The sequence below is a fragment of the Barbatula barbatula genome, assembly GCF_947034865.1.
Source record: "Barbatula barbatula genome assembly, chromosome: 13".
NCBI classification, from domain to species: Eukaryota; Metazoa; Chordata; class Actinopteri; order Cypriniformes; family Nemacheilidae; genus Barbatula; species Barbatula barbatula.
Window position 1 is genome coordinate 14587392 of NC_136776.1, and position 20227 is coordinate 14607618.

General features: G+C 36.6%; 1 protein-coding gene across 1 annotated transcript; it reads right to left on the reverse strand.

Moving 5' to 3' along the window:
• Positions 1–16995: 16995 nt before the first annotated feature.
• LOC306902971 (adhesion G-protein coupled receptor G7-like) lies at positions 16996–19362 on the reverse strand (the record flags this gene model as incomplete). The annotated part of the gene is made up of 5 exons (XM_079471891.1): positions 16996–17109; positions 17318–17649; positions 17746–17858; positions 18422–18607; positions 19333–19362. The coding sequence occupies 5 exons, from the start codon at positions 19360–19362 to the stop codon at positions 17003–17005; spliced, it is 768 nt and encodes a 255-aa protein (XP_079328017.1). The 3' UTR covers positions 16996–17002.
• Between the last annotated feature and the right edge of the window lie 865 nt (positions 19363–20227).

Sequence of the window (20227 nt, forward strand, 5' to 3'; positions counted from 1 at the left end):
CAAACTCTGCACACACACATCTATAAAACACTCGCACATACATACAAACTCTGCACATTAGACATGACATTAGAGCGCACATGTTTTCCATATGTGCTTGCTTGAACATCCAATACTATACATGTATATGTGAGCAATGTATACGTTTGTATGCACGCTTTTATCTATGTATTCATAAGCGCAGTTTGATTTAAACCCTATACGCCGCCTCATAGTCCTCCATCCAGCCACTCACTCGGTCAGTTTGGTTTCATAACAGTGAGTGTGCTCTTTAGCACTGGGAGCTCTCTCTGCTGTCCATAAGGTGCCTCTGCGCACCAGCCATTTCAAACCCATCCTCCAGTATTTGGGCCACGCCTTCTAATTTGCATACACTCCTCAAGCCTCAAATGCCCAATCCTCAAACCTTAAATTCCCAATCCTAAATGGCTTAATTATTAAACGGCCACTCTTACATACAAAATGCCCAATCCAACATACCAAATTCATTTTCGACTTGGACTTTTACTTTTACATTTACATTTATTCATTTTGGCAGACGCTTTTATCCAAAGCGACTTACAAGTATTTTGTTGTTTATTTTTTTACAGTGGCACATTACTGCAGAGCAATCAGGGGTAAGGTGCCTTGCTCAGGGGCACTGAGATTCGATCCGGCAACCTTCTGATCACTAGCCCAACCCTCTAAGCACGAGGCCACCGCTTTTAGTATTAAATTTTAGTTAACAATCTGACCCAATAATCCCTCCATATAAAACAGGGTGATTCTCTCTCACCCATTCTCTTTGCTCTCAGTATCGAGCCTCTAGCGGAGGCAATACGACAGGATGTCCAGATAGAGGGAGTTGAGGATGGGGGGGGGCAACATCCCATTACTTCAATACCTCGACTAATGTAATGTCTAAAAGATTATGGAGACATTTCTGGATACAAAATTAATCAAAACAAATCAGAGGCAATGATGATATCAGGAAAATGGCCCAAACGACTAAACGAGATGGTGTCATTTCACTGCTCTAAACAGGGATTTAGGTACTTGGGGATTACTATCACACCTGAAACTACAAGACTTTGAGGAAACTATAATAAACTAATTCATCAAATAAGGAGGGTAATAAGGTAATAAGGAGGGATCTAGTTTGTTGGGAAGTTCTTCCTTTATCTCTGTTTGGCAGAGTTTAGACCGTAAGGATGAACCTGCTCCCACGTTTCCTATTTATATTCCAGTCGTTGCCCATAACAATTTCCACTTTTAATATGTTAACAAATTCATTTCTCAATTCATATGGCAACACAAAGGACCCAGAATTAAACTTAACACTTCATCTGGCTAAGGATAAAGAAGGTTATTTCAAATGTTGTAAAAGTAACATCTGCTGCTCTATGCTGGAGACAATGTGGTAAAGCAGGTGACCATACACATATATTTTGGAAATGTCCAGTAATCCCTGCATTTTGGAAAAATATTAAAGAAGAGGAAATACAGAAATTGTAAAAAGGGAAATTCCCTCAAATGTACGTTTTTTCTTACTGGGTGTTATATCAGTTGATGCTTTCAATGCTGACCAAAGATATATTTTACGTGTATTACTACTAATTGCCAAAAAAACATTACTGAGTCTGTGAAATCACCAACTGTAACTGAATGGAAACAGAGACTAAAACAGATGTATATGATGGAAATAATGACTGCAGCAATACAATTGATAACTGACCTTTTTAATCAGATGGCATATGGTTAAAGAATATTTGAATCTATAAATTAAAATAGCCATATATCTATTTATTTATCTTTTTATTTATCTATTTATCAGTTTCTTTATCTTTTTATTTATATATTTATCTATCTATCTATCTATCTCTATCTATTTATTTATTTATCTATTTGTTTATTTATTTATCTATTTATTTATTTGTCTATTTATCTGTTTATTTATTTATCTTTTTATTTATCTATCTATTTATTCATCTGTTTATTTATTTGTCTTTTTATTTATCTATCTATCTATTTATTTATCTGTTTATTTATTTATCTTTTTATTTATCTATTTATCTGTTTATCTATTTATCTGTTTATTTATCTTTTTATTTATATATTTATCTATCTATCTATCTATCTCTATCTATTTATTTATTTATTTATCTATTTGTTTATTCATTTATTTATTTATCTATTTATTTATTTGTCTATTTATCTATTTATCTGTTTGTTTATTTATCTTTTTATTTATCTATCTATCTATCTATTTATTTATCTGTTTATTTATTTGTCTTTTTATTTATTTATCTATCTATCTATCTATTTATTTAGTTATCTATTTATTTATTTATTTCTTTATTTGTCTATTTATTTATTTATTTATTTATGTATCTATTTATTTATCTATCTGTTTATTTTTTTATTTTTTTTCCACTATATACTTTACATCATTATATGGCTGTTTATAATTGTATCATGTCTGTTGTGAAGTGAAGATTCATATTAGGTGCATCAAAATATATATATATATACCGATTATTATTATTATTATTTGTATTATTCTTGTTATTTTATCACTTGTCTCAGATAATGTCCCTTGTGTTCTGTTTTGTGAAAAATATAAATAAAACGTTTCTATTTGATTGATTCATGTCAATGTGAATATACAAACCACTAGATTTTTGTGCTCCGTGTCCAGAAGGTTCTCTGTGGTCTCTGATTGTTCTTCCACAACATACTCTTCGGATTGGGATGAGGATGAGGCTGATGATGGGATCTGGGAAAGTGGAAGCTCTCTTCCCCCAAACCAAAATCCTCAGATAGGGCTGGAGATGTGGTCTGGGGCAGCTCTGGTTGTTTTCCCTTTTTCTTTGGTGCCGGGGAGACGAACCATGGAGTCTTTGGTCTAAATGAGATGTGGCTTTCATCGTCTTTCTTTAACTCTTTCTTGAACAGCGGACGTCTGACTTTCCGCTGTTCCATCTCCTCTTCCATCTTTGCCTCCTGGTGGATCTGGGTGATAGTCTTGGGACCCAGATTTGCCCTCCGTGGAACCCATAGATTCTGGAAAAAGAATAATACTGTATGTTAATGCTGTGATTAAAACATATTTTGAATATTGACAAAATAAAAATCTCACACAACTCACAAGTCTCAGGTCCATGACGTCCTGCATCATGAAGCGGACGCGCGTAGATGTTTTGCGCTCCTTCACCAAAGTTTCCATCTGGTGAATGTACTCGTCCATTTTAATCTGAATGTGAAAAACACAAGAGTCAAAAACATCCACAAGCATCAATCAATTCATCGGTATGCTGTTTTGCTGACACACAACCAAACACAAGAACCCTTACCTTTCTTTCCCCAGCGTCGAGTTCTTTGCCCACTGTGGTGAGCAGCTTGCAGAGGCACTCGAGTGTCTCATCATCATGTTGGTTCAATGAGTTGGTGAGACACTCGTGTATGATGGTCTCCTTCAACATCTTCAGTTTGTAGAGCTCCCCGATGAAGTTGACGTTTCCAATGGAGCATCTTCTAGCTTTCGCCCTGGCCTCTGCAAGCTCTTGTCTCAGTTTTTCCTGTTCGCCAGCCTGAAGGAAAGCAAGAAATATAAAATTAATTTCTACTATAATTTCATAAAAATACTGTGAAAAACTGTTTATCTAATACCTACAGCACCTTTAGAAGGTTTCTAATATAGCTTTTAATTATTAGTCTTTACATTTGAAGAAAACTTTGAATGTTTTTTTTGGAGTACTGAAACACTTACTGGTGCAGCCTCCATCTCCTTCTGTTTGATGGTGAAGCCGTCCTCTTTTACTCGGTCATTGTCAAACTGCTTCAAGCAGAATCGGAGCAGAATTGACTTGAAGGACGAATATGTTTTGGATGACTGTTTCGAGGGGACTTTCAACTACAAACACAGAAAACAAAAATAACTTAAACTCCCATCTGAAATCTTCAGCTGGATCTACATATGTAAGTCAAAGGCTATTTAATGCAGTAGTATTTGAAACATAACTCACGTTTGCCATATTCCTGCACATACTGGCGTACGTGACAGAGAAGCTGGGCTCAGAGATGGCTTTCTCATGCACCAGCTCTACGACACGCCTGAGACGCTCCATCGTGTCGATCTGCAGCTCATTCACCTTCACCATCAGCTGGTCGAACTTCTCGGGGGTCAATCTGTTGAGGATGCTCCTGAAGCTCCGCAGAAGTTCCTACATAAAACAAACATTAAACATTATTTCAAGATACAAATGAATTCAATGAACCAAAAGCTGAATGAGATGCAAATTTGAGTTAAAGTAATTAAACACACCTCAGTTTTCTTGTGCTCTGAAACTTGACAGCTTGTCTCCTCTTTCTTGACGCTGGGCCTCCAAGCATCAGCCGACTTGTTCAGCTGGACATCTTTATCCAGCTGAACGTTGATAATTTTGCGTGCAGGTAGTCGACGCACTTCTTTGTCCTGAGAAATGAGACCGAATAATTTAACTCGGGATAACTTGATCTAGAGCTTCTAAATACACATCACTTTTGTTTATGAGTTAAACGACTATAATCCTGCTTTCAGTTTAAAGTATCCGTAAAGAAGAGATTTTAAATGGATGTTTCACACAAAAATATCATTGAATGATGTTCAAGATATTGGAATATACAATTTCACTAATAATTATTTTCATTCCGTTTTCTAGGAAATAAAAGCTTTTTAGAAACTATTCTATAATAGCAGCAAATACATATTTCATCTGCTAGAAATAAATAAACCTCAACAAATGACGACTGTAATGTGTATGTGATTCAAGTCAATGTGAATATACACACCTCTAGAGTTCTGTACTCTGTGTCCTGGAGGTTCTCTGTGGTCTCTTGTTGTTCTTTCACAACAGACTCTTCAGATTGGGATGAGGATGAGGCTGATGGTGTGATCTGGGACAGTGGAAGCTCTGGGGTCTCTTCCCCCAAACCAAAATCCTCAGATAGGGCTGGAGATGTAGTCTGGGGCAGCTCTGGTTGTTTTCCCTTTTTCTTTGGTGCCGGGGAGACGAACCATGGAGTCTTTGGTCTAAATGAGATGTGGCTTTCATCGTCTTTCTTTAACTCTTTCTTGAACAGCGGACGTCTGACTTTCTGCTGTCCCATCTCCTCTTCCATCTTTGCCTCCTGGTGGATCTGGGTGATAGTCTTGGGACCCAGATTTGCCCTCCGTGGAACCCATAGATTCTGGAAAAAGAATAATACTGTATGTTAATGCTGTGATTAAAACATATTTTTGAATATTGGCAAAATAAAAATCTCACACAACTCACAAGTCTCAGGTCCATGACGTCCTGCATCATGAAGCGGATGCGCGTAGATGTTTTGCGCTCCTTCACCAAAGTTTCCATCTGGTGAATGTACTCGTCCATTTTAATCTGAATGTGAAAAACACAAGAGTCAAAAACATCCACAAGCATCAATCAATTCATCGGTATGCTGTTTTGCTGACACACAACCAAACACATGAACCCTTACCTTTCTTTCCCCAGCGTCGAGTTCTTTGCCCACTGTGGTGAGCAGCTTGCAGAGGCACTCGAGTGTCTCATCATCATGTTGGTTCAATGAGTTGGTGAGACACTTGTGTATGATGGTCTCCTTCAACATCTTCAGTTTGTAGAGCTCCCCGATGAAGTTGACGTTTCCAATGGAGCATCTTCTAGCTTTCGCCCTGGCCTCTGCAAGCTCTTGTCTCAGTTTTTCCTGTTCGCCAGCCTGAAGGAAAGCAAGAAATATAAAATTAATTTCTCGATAATTTCATAAAATAACCCTTTTGAAGAAAACTTTATGAATTTTTTTGGAGTACTGAAACACTTACTGGTGCAGCCTCCATCTCCTTCTGTTTGATGGTGAAGCCGTCCTCCTTCACTTGGTCATTGTCAAACTGCTCCAAGCAGAATCGGAGCAGAATTGACTTGAAGGACGAATATGTTTTGGATGACTGTTTCGAGGGGACTTTAAACTACAAACACAGAAAACAAAAATAACTTAAACTCCCATCTGAAATCTTCAGCTGGATCTACATATGTAAGTCAAAGGCTATTTAATGCAGTAGTATTTGAAACATAACTCACGTTTGCCATATTCCTGCACATACTGGCGTACGTGACAGAGAAGCTGGGCTCAGAGATGGCTTTCTCATGCACCAGCTCTACGACACGCCTGAGACGCTCCATCGTGTCGATCTGCAGCTCATTCACCTTCACCATCAGCTGGTCGAACTTCTCGGGGGTCAATCTGTTGAGGATGCTCCTGAAGCTCCGCAGAAGTTCCTACATAAAACAAACATTAAACATTATTTCAAGATACAAATGAATTCAATGAACCAAAAGCTGAATGAGATGCAAATTTGAGTTAAAGTAATTAAACACACCTCAGTTTTCTTGTGCTCTGAATCTTGACTGCTTGTCTCCTCTTTCTTGACGCTGGGCCTCCAAGCATCAGCCGACTTGTTCAGCTGGACGTCTTTATCCAGCTGAACGTTGATAATTTTGCGTGCAGGTAGTCGACGCACTTCTTTGTCCTGAGAAATGAGACCGAATAATTTAACTCGGGATAACTTGAACTAGAGCTTCTAAATACACATCACTTTTGTTTATGAGTTAAACGACTATAATCCTGTTTTCAGTTTAAAGTATCCGTAAAGAAGAGATTTTAAATGGATGTTTCACACAAAAATATTATTGAATGATGTTCAAGATATTGGAATATACAATTTCACTAATAATTATTTTCATTCCGTTTTCTAGGAAATAAAAGCTTTTTAGAAACTATTCTATAATAGCAGCAAATACATATTTCATCTGCTAGAAATAAATAAACCTCAACAAATGACGACTGTAATGTGTATGTGATTCAAGTCAATGTGAATATACACACCTCTAGATTTCTGTACTCTGTGTCCTGGAGGTTCTCTGTGGTCTCTTGTTGTTCTTTCACAACAGACTCTTCAGATTGGGATGAGGATGAGGCTGATGGTGTGATCTGGGACAGTGGAAGCTCTGGGGTCTCTTCCCCCAAACCAGAATCCTCAGATAGGGCTGGAGATGTAGTCTGGGGCAGCTCTGGTTGTTTTCCCTTTTTCTTTGGTGCCGGGGAGACGAACCATGGAGTCTTTGGTCTAAATGAGATGTGGCTTTCATCGTCTTTCTTTAACTCTTTCTTGAACAGCGGACGTCTGACTTTCTGCTGTCCCATCTCCTCTTCCATCTTTGCCTCCTGGTGGATCTGGGTGATAGTCTTGGGACCCAGATTTGCCCTCCGTGGAACCCATAGATTCTGGAAAAAGAATAATACTGTATGTTAATGCTGTGATTAAAACATATTTTTGAATATTGGCAAAATAAAAATCTCACACAACTCACAAGTCTCAGGTCCATGACGTCCTGCATCATGAAGCGGATGCGCGTAGATGTTTTGCGCTCCTTCACCAAAGTTTCCATCTGGTGAATGTACTCGTCCATTTTAATCTGAATGTGAAAAACACAAGAGTCAAAAACATCCACAAGCATCAATCAATTCATCGGTATGCTGTTTTGCTGACACACAACCAAACACAAGAACCTTTACCTTTCTTTCCCCAGCGTCGAGTTCTTTGCCCACTGTGGTGAGCAGCTTGCAGAGGCACTCGAGTGTCTCATCATCATGTTGGTTCAATGAGTTGGTGAGACACTTGTGTATGATGGTCTCCTTCAACATCTTCAGTTTGTAGAGCTCCCCGATGAAGTTGACGTTTCCAATGGAGCATCTTCTAGCTTTCGCCCTGGCCTCTGCAAGCTCTTGTCTCAGTTTTTCCTGTTCGCCAGCCTGAAGGAAAGCAAGAAATATAAAATTAATTTCTCGATAATTTCATAAAATAACCCTTTTGAAGAAAACTTTATGAATTTTTTTGGAGTACTGAAACACTTACTGGTGCAGCCTCCATCTCCTTCTGTTTGATGGTGAAGCCGTCCTCCTTCACTTGGTCATTGTCAAACTGCTCCAAGCAGAATCGGAGCAGAATTGACTTGAAGGACGAATATGTTTTGGATGACTGTTTCGAGGGGACTTTAAACTACAAACACAGAAAACAAAAATAACTTAAACTCCCATCTGAAATCTTCAGCTGGATCTACATATGTAAGTCAAAGGCTATTTAATGCAGTAGTATTTGAAACATAACTCACGTTTGCCATATTCCTGCACATACTGGCGTACGTGACAGAGAAGCTGGGCTCAGAGATGGCTTTCTCATGCACCAGCTCTACGACACGCCTGAGACGCTCCATCGTGTCGATCTGCAGCTCATTCACCTTCACCATCAGCTGGTCGAACTTCTCGGGGGTCAATCTGTTGAGGATGCTCCTGAAGCTCCGCAGAAGTTCCTACATAAAACAAACATTAAACATTATTTCAAGATACAAATGAATTCAATGAACCAAAAGCTGAATGAGATGCAAATTTGAGTTAAAGTAATTAAACACACCTCAGTTTTCTTGTGCTCTGAAACTTGAATGCTTGTCTCCTCTTTCTTGACGCTGGGCCTCCAAGCATCAGCCGACTTGTTCAGCTGGACGTCTTTATCCAGCTGAATGTTGATAATTTTGCGTGCAGGTAGTCGACGCACTTCTTTGTCCTGAGAAAAGAGACCGAATAATTTAACTCGGGATAACTTGAACTAGAGCTTCTAAATACACATCACTTTTGTTTATGAGTTAAACGACTATAATCCTGTTTTCAGTTTAAAGTATCCGTAAAGAAGAGATTTTAAATGGATGTTTCAAATAAGACAAAGACAAACCATTGATCGGCTGCTTGATGGAGTTTTAGGCTTTGATCTCCTGTCGATGCTTGGACCCACTGGCAGCCTCTTTTCATTCATCTGTTAAAACAGCCAATCACAGAGCAGACACATGTTAAAATTTGGTAATTTTCTAATACTTAAAGAGTCAAGATTACTCAAGAGAACTTCTGCTTGTTTGATGTGTTAGAGCAGGACTTGACGTAACAGAGACTGACTGAGATTTCACTGGAAGCTGCTAAGATTTAGCACAGAATTATTGAATCACTTGCATATGGCTTTAGATATTGTAAACTAGAAGTCTTCTGGTTAAATATTAGTTCAAAATAATCTTCCATTCAAATGATAAATTCAATATTGTTATATAAATGCAGTAGTTCAGGGAATGCAATCAAACTGCATTAAGGCATTTTTAACAATTAGCTGTTGTGTTTTCTATATTGTTGCTTATCATAGACATTATTACTTCTGTTGTTGGCCAAAGTGTATATTACATATACATTTAGATAACACATATTGCAATGAACATGCTTCCTTCTAATAACGTGTTGTGTATAAGAATAGGTGTCACCTCAGTGTTGGAGGTCTCTGGATCCTGGTCCCTCTGGGGCTCAGATGGACTTTCGGACGTCCCGTCTTGTTCTTCAGTGACGGGCTCCTCCATCATGGTTGAGGGTTGTTGTTCCTCTTTTTCAGGCTGGAGAATTAGCAGAGAAATAAATTTCAAAACGTCAATGTCACTTACTTTTCATTTAGAGTTGTTCTACATATAAACCACAATAAAACTAATCAAAATGTAACATGTGAAAAAAACATTTTAGCACAATGACATATTGCTCATATAATTTATTTCACACATTTAGTGAATATTGCCTTCAAATTGAAACATTTTATACGTACATAAAACAATCACTGTCTGTTTAGATGTTACACATAAAACATGTTTCTATTAAAAACCTACAATAAGGACACTTACATCCACTCTTTCCAGCGGCAGAATGGACCCCATAGCCTTGATGTTGAGGCATGATGGTAGTACGGACCCCATAGATATGATGGCGGGGTCCAGTATAGACATCAGGGTAACATTGGTCGGGTCGGTTGCTAGAACTGACTCCATACCAATGGCAGGAACTGATGATCTTCTTGGATATATGACAGTAGTTGGGTCAAAGGGAACTAGCTGCACTTCAATGATGAAAGAGTCGAAGTCTTGAAGTGGAAAAGCACTAGACCTTTGCTGCTGATAATAAATCGCTTTGAGAAAGTGATACAAACAATTTGCAGTCACGTAACTCTCGCTGTACTCCTAACCTGTGAGAGACAACAAGAAGGTAAACATCGATCGATCTTAACCGATCTCGGTTATTATCTTAACCGACGTGTTTTTTCATCAAAACAAGTGCAGTTGATCTAAATACATACGTTAAATACAACAAAATAGCTCAAAAACTGAAGAGGTTTTTCAAGCGTTACTTACCAGTCGTTCGCTCAGATAAGAGTGAGCGCGTCTACGCGTCAACAGAGTTTTGAAGCGCGCGGACTCATTATTACGTCACGCCATAGCAACAACCAACGTTCCATAACATCAAACCAGTAACTGGAAGCAATAAAACACATAGAAACACATAGAAATCATGTTATATTATTATAATAAAACATTCACAAGACAAGTCGATTTGATCACTGGAATAAATAACATGTTTAGTCATGTTTTATGTATTAAAGCATTAGTGAACCGCACTTATACAGATGCCGCTTCAATTCCGCTTGCGGACAACTGCCACGCATGTAAATACTTCACAGGAATCATAAGACGAAGTTTAAATGTGCGTTAACATGTATAAAAATACACTTAATAATTGCTGTAGTCCTTTTTATTCTGTGAAGAAATACATTGTTTATTTTCATTGCCGTAGGCCTCATTTATTTGTCATTTGGTGGACGGAAATACCGTCTACATGCTTTGAGATTTTATGAGGAATAAAAAATGATTCATGGTCATCAACATTTCATCAAGTATTATTTAACGCATAAATCGCCCATTTCGAAGCCACCTTCAAATTCTTTCACGGAGCTTTTAGCTTTTTTTAAGATGGCGACGTTTATTTTCTCTATAACTATTTCTTTACATTCCTAAACATTTCGCTTTAATAATAGGACTCTTCTTTCCGTTTCCATCTCGATTCTCTCCACCACTCACAACCAGTGACTGTATCCAGTGTTATATTAAATAATGTGTTATAACATCAAAACACCCAAAGACAATAACAACACATCAAATGAATATTTGTCAGGCTGCATAATACATGAAATTCTTTAGTTACGGTGTTTGTATCAAATGCTATCAACTGTGCTTACTCTGGTAAAACCCATGTTAATAATTCTCGTAATAAAGTGATTTTACAAAATAAACACTAAATCATTTACTAGTTATTATTATGGCTATATTGTTAATTTTAGATCAAACTTTGGAATCCACTTATGATGTTTAATGGCAACAGAAGAGAAAGACTTGCAATAATAATAAAAACAATTCAATTGTATCCACACATAACAATAAAGATTTGATAGTATAGTACAAACTCACAGTATATTATGTTTACAGATCTCGTGCGTTTTAAACTCAAAGATGAAAATGTAAACAACACTTATATTATAAGATTGTGATGCATCTAAATATGTATTAATATGTCTAAATGTGCACAAAATGGTGCCAGGTTGTAATGGTACCAATAGTACCAACATGTACTACACATTTACAAGAACATTTTACTTTCTGTCACAAACAATTTAATACAAAATTCAGATCCACAAACAATGCAAACAAGGTAAGCAGAAATCATTCACATAAAATATCAATGTTAAAGTGCAACAGCTTAATTTAACCGTTTAACTTTGAATAAAAGTTCCTATGACATGACATCTTAAATACTTGTATACTGTAAAAGATGACTTGCAGTCATTCAGTCCACAAGCTGTTAAAACTGAGTTCATGTGACGTGTTCATAGTTTCGTAAAGGTTATTGTTGTTCTTGTTGACCTTGTGCATCGATTTGACAGTTATTGGAAGGGGCTTTTCACCCACCTCTGGAGGAACAAAGCAAGCACTGAAGACTCCAATAATTCCCTTTTAAACTCCAAATCTCCTGCAAACCTGCGCACTATCCATTTTGACAAGTTTCCTCCTGGAGAAAGTCTTTTCCCAATCGTTTTTTACCAACTGTGAATGGAGCACCAGCATCACACTGTGAGAAAACAACATTAAGACATTAATGCAACCAGATTTCATATGACATAATTGTTCCCCTTTTTAAACCATACATGGTTCATCCCTAAAAACAATAATGCACTTAAGAGTTTAAAAAAAAGTTAATTTTGCCATTCTGACCTTTGTCTTTATGTTAATGTCATATCTCATCTTTTTGTGAATGTTTTGTATTGGCGAGAGATCATTTTATTTGCCCGACCGGACTGAGTCCATGTAAGTAGATGTGGACGTGGAATCCTGTTATTTACATGTCATTTGTGAATTATGTGCTCAGTTTAACATACGACACGAGTGATGGTCAAGGATTTATCTGAGGATATGAACACATGAACTTCATCTCCAGAGTTCCTCTGAGAGTTTATTTACAAGTGTTTTACTGTCTGAGTGAAGCGATCGGCGAACACACAAAAACCCCATCATCTTCCCTGCAGTATTTGTTATTGAACATTGTAGTGCCCTTGTAGTAAATTGATAATCACTGTTTACTTTAATAAAGTTAAAAAAACACTATAGTATCTAAGAATTTTACTGCAGTTTAATATAGTTAATCGTATAGTATACTACAGTAATTTATGTGGATACCACTTTTGTATAGTAAAAAAGTAAAAACACAGAAATGAAAAATATTAAAACAAATGAAGGTGATCTAAAAATAACATGGTGCTAATTTATCCATCTGTATGTAACATTAATGTATTTTATCAGTTACCTGCTTATTCATGATGAATTGCAGTTTCATATTTATTTAAAGATGACAACAGTGGATTTATACTTGTTCTACTACGGTTTGGCCTGTGCTAGCAAACTTTAAACCTCTCTAACACCAGTGCTATGTGCAAAAGAAGTTCACTTAAAGCCTTAACACTAATAATAATGACTGCTTGCCTTTGTTTTATAACAATTATATTGATTATATTATATAATAATTCAAATGAAATATATATTTTTGATCTTTGGACAAGTGATTTTTGTGAATGACAAATGTAATAACATGACAATGCTTAATGTCAAGCCCTGAGATGTATTTTATATTGAACCGTATTGTTTTCTAGCTGTTCCCTCTACTATTGCTGATGTAAACAACACAGTCACGTTATTCCAGAACCGTAGTGCACTATATAGCCTACACAGATCTAGTGGAAGTGGACAAACTATAAAACACAAAGCTGTAAACTGACGTTCACTGAAGAAACATGAAGTTCAAGTTGTTAGACAAGCGCACTACATGCAATACATGTTTTGAACAGGAGGGGCCGCTGTGTTCAAAAACATACTGACGTCTCTTAAATGTAAAATAATGTCAAAAGCACAAAGTCTAAGTTTGATTATATTTAATAACACTTTGGAATTGTTCGTTGGTTTTCTTTGATGTGGACTTTGTTTTAAAATTGCAGTTTAGTTTTGTAATTTTACAATTTTACAAAGAAATGTGCAGTTGTTCATTTAATTTGTCTTATCTGATTTTGTTAAAAATAAACGTTATCGTGCAGTGCATGACGTCAGTCAGCTCCCAAAGCAAAGTTATTGCGCGCGCATTCAAACTGACTGACAGTCGATCGTGCTTTTTAAAACTCAGAATAAACCTGGGAAATTAACAATCCGGAAATGACGTTAATGGACTAAATAAACCCCAGATTATTTTTCACAATAAATGATCGCTTCATAATTTACCTGCATCGCGAGCTACACTGTCTGTTTATCTTATGCCAGCAGCCCCTGGATGACGTTCATCGTCTTCTTCTGCGAACAATATACAGCCAGTGTTGCCAACAAATTTACAGGGTTAGTTGCTAAAGGCAGATCGATTTGTTGCTAAAAGTTGCTAAATGACGTTGAGACGTCATTGCGCTATGACGTCATTACGTAATCGCAACACAAACCTACGCCATTATATGTAATACGTAGATATTATTGTTTATTATATATATATATATACATACACATACACACACAGCATTTGTAAAAGTAATACAAACAACACTTATTCATGATAAGATTTTTTTTTCTTTTTAAATACAACATTGATATTGAACAGTTAAACACTTTTGAACAATTACAGTTTATGTAGGCTATTTTCTAATTTACCATTGAAACTACACATTAACTGAACAATTAAAGCACTGTGGTAGTTGATATACCCTAAAACAACTTTTTTTATTTAATGATCTGTAAGACTGGGGCTTTATTAATGCTGTTCATTTATTCAAGTAATTCTTTGACATTTGGGTCTAAAGTGTTTTAATTCTACAATATACGCTGTAAAAAGTGCTGCCTGCAGTTGAATTTTCCTATTGGAAGTTGTGATGCCCTTACCAGCTCGCCACGCCCTTGCCGTTTCATGTGTTTTTTGGACTAGAGTCACTTTCCAGAAGTTGCTAAAAGTTGCCAAATAAATAAAAAAATTGCTAAATTTGTTGCTAGGTGCTTTATGAAAAAAAAGTTGCTAGGGTAGTCTGAAAAGTTGCTAAGTCGGCAACACTGTATACAGCAGCTCGCCTTAAAAACTGCGACGTTCATTGGTTTCAGGTGAGTGACAGTTGACCTCATCCAATGTGCAGAGAGCCTGTCCATCGTTGCCCGTTTTGATTGCTGGACTAGCGTGAAGAGGCGTTACAGGTGTGGAGGCCCCGCCTCCAAGCTAAAAGCCGTATCCCAGACCACTTATCTCACATTTTCAGCTGACAACATTGTGACGACATTTGAACCTAATTTAAGTTTCTTTTTCTTAAAATGTACAATATTCTCAACCCATAAGGGAACACGTGTTTAGTTCATCACAAACATTTAAAAGGGAAATAAATGGTATGAAAGTTACAGTCAACACACCTGACACACAGTGTAATATGATGTGTTAATACTTATTGTCCTAAATTCTTTATTCTTTGTCTTTTCGATTTTGTTTATGTTTGTTTATAATGTATGGGGCTGTAATGAATGAGCAAACTCAGTCTGAGTTTTTATTGCAGACGATTAGTTTTTTTTATGTTTATCAAGATACATCATAAATTAACAAATATTACTATTAAAAATATTATTATTACAGGATAAAGCGTATTTCACAGAAGTATTTAACATTGCAGTTTTATAACGAAGGTATACAGTACCATTTATTACACAGCTCGTTGGAATGCTTGATTCTGATTGGCCAGTCGCGACATTTGCAGGTCAGTTTATTCCCAGATAACAACCTCTCAAAACGAGTAACCCTGATGCAGCAAATAATTTGGAATGCGTTTTTTTCGACAAATTAAATATAAATATGTCTTTTCATAACACATAGTGATTCAACCAAATCGCCTGTTTGTGACAGTTGAACGTCGTTTCTTACCTCAAAACCTAATGAAAACGGCTATTCCTCGCGGAAGGTCTGCGTTCCGTATAAAAATGAGCTAATAAAATGTTTCAATTTTATCGGAGCCGATAGCCTTGTGGTTAGTGGACAGACATGTGGCGCTGTAGCGCTTCCGGGCGACCCAAGTTCGTGACCCGAGTTCCAGTCCCGGCTCGTGTTCCTTTCCCGATCTCACCCACTTAGTTTAACGCTGTTCGGGCTTATTTCTGCGATAACAACCGGCTGCCTGTACATTATGCCTTACTCCGAACACATATAATATCAGTTTGCCATGGATACAACTTTGAATAACCTTTATTTGTTTGTTTTAGATACACAGTTAATTTAATAGATCTGGGTAATTCTTTACATAGTTCCTTAAAGCTGATGTGATCAGCAGTTTCAACATCTAATATCAATATATGTGATACATTACCATAAATATATAATAATGTATGTCACGTTTAAAATAACAGTTTATTTGGCATTGATGACATCGGGTGGTCTGAGAGAGTCAGGATTTGCAGGTGTGTAGATTTCTCTGCTTTCCGGTAACTTAACCTTCCATAGAAAGAAGTTTCTCCTATGAAGGCCAATGTCTGGTGCATTCAAATTATTCAGAAAACCTGGATTTGATTTTAAGAAAGATCTCAGTGTGAATAACACGAATATCTGTATGCCCTTTGGGAATGGAAAGAAAATGTGAAGTGAATATAGAAGCACTGCATGTTAACAATCCATAAAGTTTAGTAATATGAGTTGAATTCAGCAACACGACTCTATTTTTAATAACAGGCTGGCTGACGGGCCTGTACGGGCGCAACACGCAAATGGTTGGAAAAGAAAAAAATTCTCACACCTGTGTTGTGTTGCAGACACAGAAAACTACGCTCAGGATCAAGTGGAGAGTTTGTTCACGGGTGATGAGTAAAATGTAGCCGGTGACCCAGGTCAGACCAAGCATCACAGCGAGAGTAAAGCTACTCAGAAGCTTCTTCCTCGTAGAAGTTTGTTGGGATCTAGAAGACAAGAGCACTTAAACCTTTTTGGGTGACACCAACAAGATTGCTTAAGTATGAATAGATGAATCTGAAGAGAATTGGTTTAGGTACCTGTTTAACATAGGGTTGGTCTTACAGGTGTTGTGAGAGAAATGCAGCAACATTGCGGTGTTTGAGATGAGCATGATTACCAGAGGAAGCAGAAATGCCCAGAACATTGGCTTTCTCAAATCAAATTGCTGTTTGTGGTCCGAAGAAGCCAGCCAGCAACTTAAGAAAGGAAGGGTTACAAGTGAACTTCTACCAAGTGAAAGTACTGAGATCTGACATTAAAGAACCCATTATGTTACTATGGTAGTGTCTACATGGACAAACCCTATATTAGGTAGTACTTACAACTCTTCTTGTCGATAACCTAAAGGCTCATCCATTCTGTAAGTGGAACCCACTGAGATACCAACAATGACAGCTGGAAACCCTGATATAAGAAAATGTATATGGACAGTCATATGCAAAGGTTTAGGCCGTAATCTTCTGAATGCAAATAGTTTCATTATTCACTCACCCTCATGTCATTTCAAACCTGTATGACTTTCTTTTTACTGCAGAACATAATAGAAGATATATGTTGGTAACCCAACAACACCGGCCCCCATTGACTTCCATTGCATTTGACACGAAACCACTGAGACTTTTCTCAAAATGTCTGCTTTTGTGTTCCACAGAAAAAAAAGAGTCATTCAGGTTTTGGAGGACACGGGGGTGAATAAATGATGATAACATTTCTGTTTTCTGTTGTTAAACTATCCCTTTACATTTGTCCTTACAATTAAACACTATTTGGCCATTACATATCTCAACTATACACTATTTTCAATTAAATTGAGGTTGTATTAACTTTTATTGTCTCCTACCCCAGCCAAATGCAACGGACACCTTCAGAAACCATGCAGGTGCTCCAGTAATAGTCGCTTTGAAGAGGAGGAACACATGAATCCCAAAAAGAAAATTCCAAGTGAACGTGGCCAACAAAAAGTAATGAATCAAGGCTGTAAATATGGTGCAGGGACCCTCGTCTGGGTACCGCTTGTGATCCGACGAAGGAATTGTATTTTCTGGAATAAATTTTTCCTCTTTTGCATGTGTGATAGGATTGTTTATGCCAAATATGAAGAGGAGGTAGAAAATGGTCATGCTCAAGCAGATGTTCACTGTAAGCAGGGTAGGGCTGCTACCTCGTGAATTCCTGTGCCGGAAAACATATGAATATATAAACTGCAGGTCAACTGGAAACAAAATGCCTGAGAAGTATGATTGTGAGCTGTTTACAACTTTGTTTTACCTGGTCGCTATTTGATAAACCACTGTGACAGCCAGTCCCACTATAGACACAGAACAGCCGATAATGCTGATCCAACTTAATGCTTCTGAATATTGATAGTTTGTATTGAAAGTCTGCAAAAGGACATTTTTAAAAACTTTATAGTTTTTATAGAGTCTTTATAGAGTCAATCACTGCAATACTACATAAATAATATATAAATAACATATATTTCATCAGTAATAATATAATATATATTACAGATTACATCAGCTACTAAATACGTTTTGTTGCCATTTGACAATACATTTATAAATAAAAATGATTGGTAGTTTTTTTTCGGGTTTCAATAAAAAAACATGGTTGTATTAATATTGAATCTTTTTATCATTTATTTTTCAAATCATTTTTCCTCATCAAATTCAGTTAGATTATCAGTTTATTCCCTTTTGGTTTAACTTGTCAACTTCCCTTCTCTTTTTATTGTGTTATCATGTTTCATGGACTTTTATTGTGTTAGTTAGCTGATTTGTTTTAGTTAATATTACTTACTAAAAAAAAACAGCCGCAGTTTGATTGATATTTATTGGAATGCACAATAAAAACATGATTTTTGAAAAACAAAAGGATTTTGCGAATTAACTATAATAAATAAATGAATGAATAAATATGATTTTGTTGTAAATGTAAAGCTTACCATGAGGATGGCAAAGTTAAAATTCTTTTCATGCGAGTTGAAATTCTTTTCATCCGAGGGTTTACAACCGCAATGTACATGGCCCGAGAAATTATTTGTTTTCGTGCAGCCTTCTGTACTCCAGTCATTTTTGGAGTAACTCCAAAACACACATGCAAAGTTGTGGAGGGACAATGTGGAATCATCCTGAAAGACAGTTAGATCAAATGTGGATAAATAAGGTCATCTTTGTCCATACCTTCTCATTTCTTTATTTAATGAGTGGATGAATGTAATTATTGTTTGCCACGCAAACGTGTCACAAAAAACAGCCCCAATTGAAGGACTGCCCCAATTTGTTAGTCATTTATTATGTCTGACAGTGCTGTTATGACCAATAGAAACATTTTTATGCTCAATTGATCAGAAGTTTTTAAGGAGATTTCAGCTGTGTGTGCTATATGATGCTGTTATAATATAGCCATAAATGGAATGGCAGAAGTGCATAATCTCATGTGGTCCTAAATTGTTAGGAGAAATAAAAACAGAAACAAATGAGATGATTGTTCAAATACTTAAAGACTATGAAGATGTACAGTAAATGTAGAGGTAAAATAATCTGAGTAAAAATTTTCTGAATTTGGATAGATTTGAGATTTGAGCCTTCATATTGAGATCTTCAACAGTATTGAGTTTTGACTAGCCGTATTTAAACTCAGTTTGTGACATTGTTGCGATCTCTTCTGAAACTTTAATGGAGACGTGTACAGGACTTAAGCGAAAGTTTCCATTTGCTCTCCATTAAATCTCATTCATGTCAAGGTGAAATACTAAAGATATTGAGGAGATCTCTTCTGGGCGCTGAAAAAGAAGCTCACTCCAACAGTACGGCAAAACTGATAAGGTTGGAAATTACAGAGAAGATTGCTCACCGATGGTTTAACTGCAAACTGAAGCTCCATGTTTTGAAATTCTAACAGGTTAGCAGAGAGCAATCTTCTCTTGGTATCCAGGGAAGATTTAAAGCTTTTTGACTGAAAAAAATGATCACTATCATAGAGAAGAAACCCGACAACTTTATCATAATCTAGAGAGAGAGAGAGAGAGAGAGAGAGAGAGAGAGAGAGAGAGAGAGAGAGAGAGAGAGAGAGAGAGAGTGCTTTATTGACATTACCTAATCGTGCCTAATGTCTGGTTATTGAAATAGATTTATACCAGTAATGTAATATCTAAATTTTCAACGTAATGGTTAAAATGTGTTTGGATCTACCAGTACTGAATGTGATATTGATCTGCAGGTCAACCTTGTCTTTTGGAATAGGCAAATCTTCAGGCACAGAGTCTAGAGGGATAGTGTGCGCGCACAAGAGAGAGAGATGTTTACTCGAGGTATGCAAACTCCATACAGAAAGACCATATGGCTCCAATATCACTCAAGAAATAAATGTATATACAAATTTTCTTACCTTTAGGCACATTCTGGCTCGAATTCAGTTTAATTATGTCAGGTAAAAAAGTATCACTCCGTTCTGTAGATGAGAAAATAATCATAATTATAATAATCATAATAAGTTACCGCGTTAGCAAGATAATATGACTTACAGCCAGTAATAATGCCAATTGTGCAAGCCCTGCAATTCTTTTTACAATGTGTACATTTTTACGTTACAATTTTTTACATTTTCACAATTGAATTACATTTATTTTTAGTCCTGGCTATATATATATATAGAGAGAGAGATTTTTACAGATCACATATTTAAAGTATCAGCCAAAGATTGTTTTAAATTGTTGTGTACGTACCATTAAACAAGGTTAACTGCGCTT